At 38.7% G+C, this 10,790-nt stretch overlaps 3 protein-coding genes across 4 annotated transcripts in view; 1 reads left to right on the top strand and 2 right to left on the bottom strand.

Annotated features, from left to right (window-relative positions):
- The first annotated feature begins 3,394 nt into the window (after positions 1 to 3,394).
- cks2 (CDC28 protein kinase regulatory subunit 2) lies at positions 3,395 to 5,417 on the top strand. The gene is made up of 3 exons (XM_067514434.1): positions 3,395 to 3,555; positions 4,119 to 4,246; positions 4,888 to 5,417. The coding sequence occupies exons 1-3, from the start codon at positions 3,497 to 3,499 to the stop codon at positions 4,941 to 4,943; spliced, it is 243 nt and encodes an 80-aa protein (XP_067370535.1). The 5' UTR covers positions 3,395 to 3,496; the 3' UTR covers positions 4,944 to 5,417.
- Positions 5,418 to 5,465: 48 nt separating this feature from the next.
- cimap1d (CIMAP1 family member D) lies at positions 5,466 to 7,964 on the bottom strand. Its single transcript, XM_067514433.1, has 4 exons — positions 7,886 to 7,964; positions 6,638 to 6,748; positions 6,160 to 6,273; positions 5,466 to 5,953 (listed from the first exon to the last, which is right to left on the bottom strand). The coding sequence occupies exons 1-4, from the start codon at positions 7,923 to 7,925 to the stop codon at positions 5,466 to 5,468; spliced, it is 753 nt and encodes a 250-aa protein (XP_067370534.1). The 5' UTR covers positions 7,926 to 7,964.
- Positions 7,965 to 9,591: 1,627 nt separating this feature from the next.
- Positions 9,592 to 10,790, bottom strand: part of cpamd8 (C3 and PZP like alpha-2-macroglobulin domain containing 8) — a 42,772-nt gene continuing 41,573 nt past the window's right edge. For both annotated transcript variants that reach the window (XM_067513194.1, XM_067513192.1), the window contains one exon: positions 9,592 to 10,709. In XM_067513194.1, coding sequence (XP_067369295.1) covers position 10,709 — 1 coding nt within the window. In that variant the 3' untranslated portion in view covers positions 9,592 to 10,708. The remainder of the gene's footprint in view (positions 10,710 to 10,790) is intronic.

Here is a 10,790-nt window from a genome sequence, read left to right as displayed (position 1 = left end):
ATCATTGATTCAGAAAAGTAATATATTTACTGTATGTAAGACCCTATGGTGCATATAACTAGGGGACTGCATTTCACTATGTATATGCTATAGTTATGCAACTTGAAATTAAAGAATCATTTCTATTAAGTCAATAGATAGGTATAAAGATATGTTCTATTTTTATATTAAGTAAGTCCAAAAGTATAACTGAATATAATTTAATCATAACTGTGAACAATTTTGAATTTAAAACAGTTAATAATTATTGTCTTTCCCTCAGTAATAATGAAAATAAGCCAGCTGTGCATTTTCTTTTGACAAATTAAATTCAATTCACTATTTATATAACGTGTTAATTCACAACAAAGTCATCTCAAGACACTTTACAGAATAAAGTGAAAACTATAAAGGCGTGTAGAGAAAACCCAACAATTCCCCCTTGAGAAAGCCCTAGGCAACAGTGGAGAGGAAAAATTCTCTTTCACTGAAGAAACCTCCAGCAGAACCAGGCTCAGGGTGCGCGGCCGTCTGCCTTGAATGGTTGGGATGAGTGGAAAATGAAGAGAGAAAAGAAAAAGAGCAACAAAAGCAACAACAAAACATCGGGCAGGTTAGTAGGACCAGTAGCTGCACAATGGAAGCACACAGCTCCAAGGCCAGGGACACCTGCAGAAAGGGACAGAAAGAAGGAGACAGAGAAGGAGAAAGACAACTACGGGAGAAAACACAGAGTTAATGTCTTACAGGGTGACAATTGCAGGGTGAGAGGAGAGAGAGACAAGAGGAGGAAAGGAGCTCAGTGCATATATAAGCATATAGCAGCATGACTATAACTAACTATAAGCTATTATCAAACTATTATCAAAGAGGAAGGTTTTAAGCCTGGACTTAAAAGTAGAGAGGGTGTCTGCTTCCCGAATCTGAACTGGTAGCTGGTTCCACGGGAGAGGAGCTTGATCGCTAAAGGCTCTGCCCCCCATTCTACCTTTTGAAATTCTGGGAACCACAAGTAGGCCTGCATTCTGAGATTAAAGTGGTCTACTGGGATGATATGGAACTATGAGGTCTTTTAGATATGATGGACTTTGACTGTTTAGAGTTTTATATCTAAGAAGCAGGGTTTCAAATTGTATTCTAGATTTAATGGGAAACCAATGGAGAGGGTAAAATATGATCTATCTTGCTAATTCTAGTCAGCACTCTTGCCGCATTTTGGATTAATTGCAGGCTTTTTAGGGAGTTTCTGGGGGATCCCGAAAGTAGGGAATTACAGTAGTCCAACCTAGAAGAACCAAATCCATGTACTAGTTTTTCGGCATCACTTTGAGACAGGATGCTCCTAATTTTGGCAATGTTCCGTAGGTGGAAGAAGGCTGTTCAAGAGATTTGTTTTATATGCGAGGTAAAGGAGAAATCCTGGTCAAAAATAACTCCAAGGTTCCTTGCAGTAGAACTAGAGGCCGGAGTTATGCCATCTAGAGTAACGATATGGTTGGACATCATATTTCTGAGATTTTTGGGCCCAAACACCATGACTTCAGTTTTGTCCAAATTTACAAGTAACAAATTGTGGGACATCCAGCCCTTTATGTCTTGTAGGCATTCTGGAAGCTTGATTAATTTATTTTTTTTATCCGATACCATAGATAGATATAGCTGGGTATCATTAGCATAGCAATAAAGATGTATAGAGTGGTTTCTAATAATGTTGCTTAAAGGAGACATATATAAAGTAAGAAGTATTGGTCCTAACACAGAGCCTTGTGTAACTCCATAGCTAACCTTTGTGCACATGGAGGATTCATCATTATCATGAACAAATTGGAATCTATCAGAAAGATAAGGTTTAAACCAACCTAGTGCAGTTTCTTTAATCCCAATTTCATGTTCCAGTCTCTGTAATAAAATGTTGTGATCAATGGTATCGAATGCAGCACTAAGATCTAACAGAACAATTATAGAGACTAGTCCATTATCTGAGGCCAAGAGAAGATCATTGGTGAATTTTTACCTGTGCTGTTTCTGTACTATGATGAACTCTGAATCCTGACTGAAAGTCTTCATACAAATTATTCCTGTACAGATGGTCTCGTAATTGTTTTGCAACTACCTTTTCAAGGATTTTAGAAATACAGGGAAAATTGGATATTGGTCTGTAATTGTCTAAAACACCTGGGTCAAGACAGGGTTTTTTAAGTAGTGGTTTAATTACAGCTACCTTATAGGCCTGTGGTACATAGCCTGTTTCTAAAGATAAATTAATGATATCTAATACGAATGTATCTATTAAGGGTAAAGCTTCTTTGAGCAGACTAGTTGGAATACAGTCTAGCAGACAGGTTGTTGGTTTAGATAAGGTAATAGTTAAAGTTACCTCACCGAAATCTATGGGTAAAAAGCAGTCTAAGAGGGATTGGGGCCTTATTGATGATTCTAGCACTGTTGTACATGAAGATCTATCTGTAATATTTGGGGGGAGGATCTGGTGAATTCTTTCTCTATTCGCTGCAATTTTATCCATAAAGAAAGTCATGAAGTCATTGCTGCACAGAGTTAAGGGAATACTAGGACTCAACAGAACTATAGCTCTTAGTCAGCCTGGCTACAATGCTGAAAAAAAAAACGGGGGGTTGTTCTTGTTTACCTCTATTAATGATGAATAATATGCTGTTTATCGCCACAGTGGATCATTGTCTGCATGTTGATTTGGCAGTTTTTTGCCATTTGCCCTTCCTGACGCAACGCTCCACAGTTTCTACCTGGCTTGTACCGGCACTGTGCAGCTGGGGATGGGAATGTGCTGTTGGGGGTTCAGTGTCTTGCCCAGAGACACTTCGAAATATGGCCAGGACTGGGGATCAAACCACTTTGCAATTGCAACATTAATTGTAATTTCAATATCAATTACAGAAAAATGCCAATTGGGACTAAATTGGATTTAGCTTTAATTTAAAATTTTATTTGACAAATATATTTTCAATGGAAATCTTCAAATTGAATTACTTTGCATATTAATTTGCCAATTGCTAAATATAATTTAAAATTCCGTGTCTAAATCAAGCAGTATATCCTCGTTTGGAAAAAGAATTGCCATTGCAGTTATAAGTATTGTAAACTCACTCAGCTTCTCTTTCACTGTCAGAATAGTTCTTGCACAGACAGGAAATGTTTTGTAAGTCAAAAACCTAAGATTTGTTTCAACTATATGGCACAGAATAAAAATTTAATGATAACTAAAATGTATTTGAATTCAGAATGAAATCCACCCACTGTTGTGATCAGCGTTCCTGTCCGTCATGTGCTTTCGTAGCAGAGTGTTTCCTCTTCTCACAAATAGACGATATGGACGGGAGAGCGACGGTCCTCGTGCTGCTGTTTTGACCAATCAGGTGAGAGCGGGGAACCGTTGGCTTTTGAAAGCAGCGGCAGATGACAGCAGAGCTGGGCGGTTAGTGTTAACTGCTTCACATCACTCGAAAACAACTTCAGCCTTCGCTGCCGCCATCGACCGAAGATGTCCAAAAAACAGATTTACTATTCTGACAAGTATACTGACGAGGAGTTTGAATACAGGTAAGATCGTCGTCATTCGTTAATGTTTTTAAAGAAGTTTTGTTTGTGTCAGGTCAACGTTAAGCTCAACATAACGCTACCACGCACCGGCGACTTCCTTATGTTTATTGGTAACGTTGGTTTAACGTAGTAAAAGAGCCACTTTTCGTATTTAGCTCCAACACAAAAAAAACAAACACCCCCTGGTTTCATTTAACAGCTAACGTTACCTGGCCAAACATTAAAATCGGGCAAAGACGTTAAGATAACGTTTGAGGTTGGTTGTGGATGATTAAGTTGCTGGAGCTGGTTAAAGTTTAACCAAGAAGACCAAACCATACATTACTTGCTAAACAAGTGCTTATCCTGCCCAGGCCGCTGCTGATCACCTGGATCAGGTATGTTCAATCAGTCAGAAGCTGGAAAACAACCATGGCACGGGAGTTGATGACCACTGGGCTCAACGGAAGACTAGAGCTTTGACGTTAATTGGCATTAATTTACTGCTTTGCCTTTTTTTGAAAAAAGAGAGAAAGAGCTGTTCCCAGGCCATAGTGGGTCATTGTTTATTTGTGTCTCCACAGGCATGTTGTCCTTCCAAAGCAGCTATCGAAACTGGTGCCATCATCCCACCTGATGGATGAAGAAGAGTGGAGGGGACTGGGAGTTCAGCAAAGCCAGGGCTGGATTCATTACATGATCCACAAACCCGGTGAGTAATCGTGGGCTATTTGAACATATGCATAGTTCTGATGATAAAGAGATCCTTTCCCTTAGCATTTCTACAAGAACCGGGAGACCTACATAAGCCTAAAATAAAAATGATAGAAGATTGACATTCTTTGTTCCATGCACAAAATGAAGTGTAAATCTCAGACAAATTTAATGTGTGGTTTTACCGAGTGTAATCACGTGAGTATTTACAAAGTTAGTGGGAGGTTTTTTTCTGTGCAGTTTAGCAGAGTTATACTGTCTAGGGAAATCAAACACAGAGGTGTTGGCCAATTAACGCTGTAGCATTTAAATGTACCCACAATCTAGATCCTCAATTTAGCTTGATTCCAATTTAAAAAGTATCCTTGCACAACATAGGGACTGTGTATTTTTGTCCTCCATTTCTTATAGTGTACTCCTCTAAGAAATCACTTTAACATCAGGAACTGAGGTGTTATTATGGATATCGGTAATTATTGTTGTACAGTCAGAGCTTATACATTGTACATTTTGTATTTTAGTTTAGTTTTTTTGATAGGGCCTACAGCCGTTCGCATGGCAACATTTTGTAGAGTGGTAGCCCCTCTACTGTAGATTTTGCAATGCTAACCGATACTGCTTTTTTGTTTTACTCTCCAGAACCACACATACTGCTTTTCAGAAGGCCCCTCCCAAAGAAGGAGAACCATCTGTAAAATATTGTTTGCTGATTTGTACTTTCATTGGACCACACGTCTCCTACATACATCTCTACATGTATTTTGTAGAAAACCATTAGCTGTAATAAGTTTTGTTTTTGTTGTTATTTTTATTCAAAGTTCCTCAGTTTTTAGAGGTAATGACAGGCGAGTAGCTTGATTCCACTGTGAACCTGTGTAACCTTACACACACCATGAAGATGGATGTTTGTCTGCTATGTGTTAATACATTTTTAAAATGTCTTTATTTTGTTGTAATTCTTTTACTGATTGGTTATACAGTCATAGGATAATTTTCTTATGCCCATATTTTGAAAAAACATCTTTCTTTTGAACACTTCCTGTTGTCTTTCACCTGTTTATGTACATATCATATTTCTAGATATTATAAAATATGACGGTCATAACTGATTTAGAAAGAACAATAAAATGTACACTTTTTGCATAGCAAAAATTGTTATGGACATTTTACTACATTACAGGAGAACCGTTTTTATATTACTATAAATCGATTGATATTCAATCAGAAACACTAACAACTAGTGGAGTAACAAATTCAGAGTGTTTAGTACCTAGGGAGTAGGCTGGGGCCCGGGGTTTGTGAACTGTCACTTTCTCTGGATTATAAGTTCCAGGACCAGGTTTTGTTGTGGCAACTCTGGGTAAGCTGTGACGCCCCAGCATGGAAAATGCTGGCTGTCGGGGTAAAAATACACTTGGGTCTGTACTGTTGTACCTGCAGGGTCCTGGTGTCTTGGCTAAATCCACAGACGGTCCACCTGAACTGTAACTGCCTGATATTGTGTAGCTTGCATTGGCTGGCTTGTTTGGGACATGAGGGCCCATGAGGGGGGGGAGACAGTATTTGTTAGGAGCGGGTACTGAGTCAATGCAGCGGTAGAGTGTGCGAGAGCCCATTGTATAGGATGGAGGTCTTCGCTGCAGGTTGCAGGGTGGTGCTTTCTCAGGGCTGTATGCACCTGGTCCAGGTGTCAGGAATAACTCCTCTAGTGAAGGGAAAACAGTAATGTAAACCATTAACAACATGGGGGTCTGGGGTTCTGACTTTTAGTAGCATTAGCATGACTTCAAAAAGTGAAGAATTCAAGTACATATTGTTTATATGGTATATCCTTAAGTAAAGCAGGTCTTTGTATTAGCCTGATTTTTATAAGTGAAAGAGTTTACATATAATGGAGCAGTGGGAGCTTACTATGTGTTTTTGTTCTGCCCAACATTGAGTAGGCAGGTGTGCCATCCTTTCCAAAGCGAGTGATTTTTGCATCAACCTGGTACTGGGGCCCTGGACTGGAGTCAACAGAGTACACTGTAGGAAAACATTAGCATTTCTTTTCACCTCAGTGTAATGTCTTAACTTTCACATTGTTTTGATAATTTAAAACACGGGACAATCCTTTTAATAAACATAAGGTAAGAATTGATGACAGAATTATTAGGTGTCATCGCCCTCTAACGGTGCCAATTTGACATTACACCACAAAGTATGATTACACTGTCATTTACATGATGGGAGATCAAGATGGAATCTGTTTAAAAAGATTTTGTCAGGTATATAAATAATAAAGTGATTTTGTAATGCATATGTGTCCTTGGAATAAACGTTTTGAATTAGACAAGGACATCTAGTTACATACTAATTGGATAAAAGTGATGAAAGTAGTGGGGCTCACTATTGTCACTCATCCTGCCATGGAAAGAATAGGCAGGGCTAGTTGGCTTGGTGAAGTCATGTCCAATAAATCCAATGGTGGGAGGAAGCCCATAGCGACCAGGCCCTGGTCCTAGCAACAAGGGAAAATGTCTCATAGGTCACACATAAACAATTCTTCACAATCCCACATACACACATTTTTCATACATTGCACAAATGAGATGTGCATAAAGCATAATTAAGTGCAAGTGCTAATAGTGTTTCTTCAAAACATGACTCCCGTAGGTTAATGTAAGCGGGTAAGAAGGCTTTGCTGATTATTTTGCCACATCTGTCTGTGCCTAATGATTCTGTCTTTTTGAGACTGATGTTGTTAACCTCCCTACTCTTGATGCATCCAGCATTTTATTCCAGTTGTTTGTTAACTAATTGTTTCTATTTTTTGTTTAAAGTTATATGCTATGTGTTTTTCAACTAGATGTACTAAATTGAATTCTAGTGCTGCATCTTGGCCAGGTTTTCTTTGAGTTAGTACAATGGATCTGGTTAAGAATAAATAATATATCAATGCAGCTGTAATCTCAACTTAGTTGCTCCCGGTGAGTGTTGGCCAGCTGCATAGCAGCTTCCCCATCGGTGTATGAGTGTGTGTGTGATTGTGAGTGTGAATGGGTAAATAAGAAGCAGTGTAAAGTGCTTTGAGTGCCAATAGGTAGAAAAGCGCTATATAAGTGCAGACCATTTAATCTGCTGCATCAGTTACTGTTATATAAAAATAGTGTGTTTAAGAATTGTCAGTAAGCAATTGTCAGTAACACTGGCAAAAAATGTGAGTCAGTAAGTAATAAACATATATTCACAGATTAGCAAATTTATAAAATTTCACTTTACTGATACGAGCATATCTGTGACCAATTGAAACTGATCGGCTTTGGTATAATTTTGCTTTCAGACATCTATCAGCCGGCATCAGACTTTTTGTCGATTATGCACACTGCCTCAGCCAAACAGCTACCAAGCAGGACAGTGCTGCAGGAAGCAGAACACAACATCAACACACAGCATAGTATTAAAAAGTACCGAGTAAGTGGGAGTATTTTTCTCAGATTGGAGCGCGAGTCCTGGCAGGTCTGCTCAATCCAGTCCACTCTTAGAGTCTGTGCTCCCTTTTTGAATTGGAGCATACAGTAACTAATAATACTGATGCTTTAATATCCAAGTGGATTTAAATTTACAGTGAAACTCCATCCTTCACTCATGAACTTACCCCTTTCTCTTCCTGCAATTAGTGGATATTTTTTCTCCATTTTAGAAGTGATGGAAACTTCAGGAAACCCCAGCTGTGGCAAAACTACAAAAATATTCATGTATGTTAGTCATAAAAAAAAACAAGAAACAACCCAAAGAAGTAAATTATGATCAAATAAAACAAACCTCAAGGTAGTGTTTTTTTTTTCTTACCAAAGATATTTCTTCTCTTTGGCCAAAATTCAAATTTAGTCTTAAGATGAGCGACACAGAAGTACTTCATTCTTTAATCCATTTCCACCTAGGTAATCATTCTTCAGACATCAACGTCTTGTTTCCCATCCAGCATCAAGCAGGACTTGGCTGACACTGAAAAAGCTGGATAATCCAGAATCAATCCCTAGTTTCCTCTGAAACGGGAAACATGATCCATACAATACACATCAATAGCTGAGCATCAGATACACTGGAAACAGTTTTATCTATCAGCCTGTTTGTCCCTAGGTCTAAATCCTCTGTGTGTGGTGGCACAGACAGGTGAATGGCCCTTCCTCCACAATGGTGAGTGTATCGGTGCACTCAGCTGGTACTTTGGAACGTCATCACTCTGATTCACTCATGTAATGCTAGCTCACACTGAAAACCATGAAACAAAGATCCCCCTGTCCCTCCTTTCTCTTTTCACTCTTTCTGCTCATCCCAGTGTGGAGATACAATATCATTCTTCAGCCATGTATGCAGTTGCCACGGAGACTGCTGTAAAGTGCATGCTGCAGCCAGGTCCCCCGCACTGCTGCCTTAACGGGGACAAATGTTTTCACACTCCCTCTATCCAGTTCTTGGAGGGAGTTTAAGGTTTTTGTCCATAAACTTAAATTCAAATTTTAAGTAAGTCTACTGACTGTACCACCAGCTTTGTAATGTGAGTTCATGGACAATGCTGCCATGACACTAATTGTATGACATTACTATGGAGCTTTTCTTTCCTCACATATGTAAACAAAGAGCCCCAGCACACCTGAACTGCTCCAGGTGTGCTGGGGCTCTTTGTTTACCAAGTTATAAAATGAAGACATACAGCTAAAAATAAACAAATGGAAACGAATCTGGAAACTCTCTGGTGTTTACGTTATGGTCAAACACACTACCCAGATGCAGTTACAGTTCTTGTTAGAGTGATGATTCATATCTAGGACTTGAGGGACTAATTTAAATGCTTGAGCTGTCAGTTGCTAGAAGCCGCAGTAAGAGAGGGTCAACAAGTGATATTGCAGAAAATCAACATTAATCTTTAACAGGCTCTAATTTTCTCCCAGCTGTTGCTTGGGTAAACTGAATCTGTGGTTAGTGGTAACACAAACACATACAGTGCGCATCCAAATGTGGAAATGTATGCAGCATAAACAAAGTGATACACACATGTACATGCTTTCTGTCTCTAACACAGAAAGCTTTCAGGGGTCCAAGAGTTGGTTGTCAAGGCAGAAGAGTATTTGAAGATGGAAACTGGCCTTTCCTTAAGGAAACAGTTTCATAAACAACTGCACTCCAGCTCATCTGCTAGGGATAAAGTTACAAACTGCACTGCATATGCAGAAATGGCACTTCTCTAAAAAGCAGCAGAGTATTTGTTTCTAATTATATAGCCACACATACACAAAACCATATAAAAAAAAGTAGGAGGTAGCAAAGTGGAGAAGGGATAACTTTAACCCAGGCAACACATTTTGCAGATTTTACTAAAGTTTTATTTGCTTAATAACTAAAAACATCAAAGTGTGAGGATGTTAAAGCAACCAAAACAAATCCCTGGATAGTATACAAATTTTATTCACGTTTGTTTTGCAAAGGACAATATTTGATATAATTCAGGGCTGTACTTATTCAAATTTGGTCATTTAGACAAATTTGAAACTTCAAGTTCAAGAATCAAGATTTACCAACAAAAAACAAAAATAGCTTATGAACTGTACAATCAAATCTCAAGGTAGGTAAAGGTGAAATGTGAATTGAGAGTCAATGATGTTGGTGTCTGCTCTTAGAACTATGATGTCCATATTGTCAGCCAGCCAGATGCCTTTGTCAATTCCCCTCTCTGTCCTTGTGTTTCCTAACAATATCCACTGTGCTTATTGAGAAAGCCTAAAAGCCCAAAAATTTCAAAAATGAAAACATTTCAGCTTATGTTTCTGTAAAGCATATGGTTAGCATATGTCTTTTCCCAGCAGGATGCCAGCACAGGAATTTTAGTAAACATTTCAATAATTGGGTTAAGCTTGCTATAAAAAAGAAATGCTCTGATAGCACATACTGTGTCTCGCGTTTGAGCTGAAACACCAAGAATGGAAAAACGAGAACCGTGTGCATGGGCAATGACCAAAAAATATAAAAATGATATGATCTCTAGCTACAAATAAATACCACAGATAGAAAATATAACAAAATATTTTGCTTAAAGTCAGGTGTAATTACAAACATAAATACGTGATTATTTTCTCTAGTGATTATGAAGGCAGTACAGTAAATACAAAGATGCTATGAGGCCTAGAGTCTGGAGGAAGAAGAAGTCTTGAAGACGCTAGCTTAACAACAGTCATACACAGTCACATCCAGCCCACACACAAACACAAACACACTCATATAATGCATCCACTCCAACTCCATTCAAAAGAGTCTAACAGTTAATAAAATACACTCTCACACAAGGTCCCACTCCCCAGACTCCACCGTCTCTTGCTTTCACGCTGAGCAGTTCCTGTGTCTCTCTTCTCTTTCCATTAACTAGCGTATTCACAAATAATATACAACATGGAGGCATGTAAGGCTTCACTCTGTGAAGATTTCTGTAGAAGACAGGAAAACCGAACATGGTGTCATTACATGATCATCTCGGGTAAAATATCTGAGCTATAAAAGTCTGATAA

The sequence above is a fragment of the Channa argus genome, chromosome 8 (genome assembly GCF_033026475.1).
Source record: "Channa argus isolate prfri chromosome 8, Channa argus male v1.0, whole genome shotgun sequence".
In the NCBI taxonomy this organism is placed as follows: Eukaryota; Metazoa; Chordata; class Actinopteri; order Anabantiformes; family Channidae; genus Channa; species Channa argus.
This window is presented reverse-complemented; position numbering and strand designations above follow the sequence as displayed.

Excerpts from the sequence above, each read along its gene's own strand:
- cks2 (XM_067514434.1), top strand. The coding sequence starts at position 3,497 with ATGTCCAAAAAACAGATTTACTATTCTGACAAGTATACTGACGAGGAG. Across the intron at positions 3,556-4,118 it reads GACGAGGAGTTTGAATACAG|GCATGTTGTCCTTCCAAAGC; the intron begins GTAAGATCGTCG and ends GTGTCTCCACAG. Across the intron at positions 4,247-4,887 it reads TTACATGATCCACAAACCCG|AACCACACATACTGCTTTTC; the intron begins GTGAGTAATCGT and ends TTTACTCTCCAG.
- cimap1d (XM_067514433.1), bottom strand. The coding sequence starts at position 7,925 with ATGGAGAAAAAATATCCACTAATTGCAGGAAGAGAAAGGG. Across the intron at positions 6,749-7,885 it reads AATTGCAGGAAGAGAAAGGG|GACCAGGGCCTGGTCGCTAT; the intron begins GTAAGTTCATGA and ends CCTTGTTGCTAG. Across the intron at positions 5,954-6,159 it reads GGGCAGAACAAAAACACATA|AGGAGTTATTCCTGACACCT; the intron begins GTAAGCTCCCAC and ends TCCCTTCACTAG.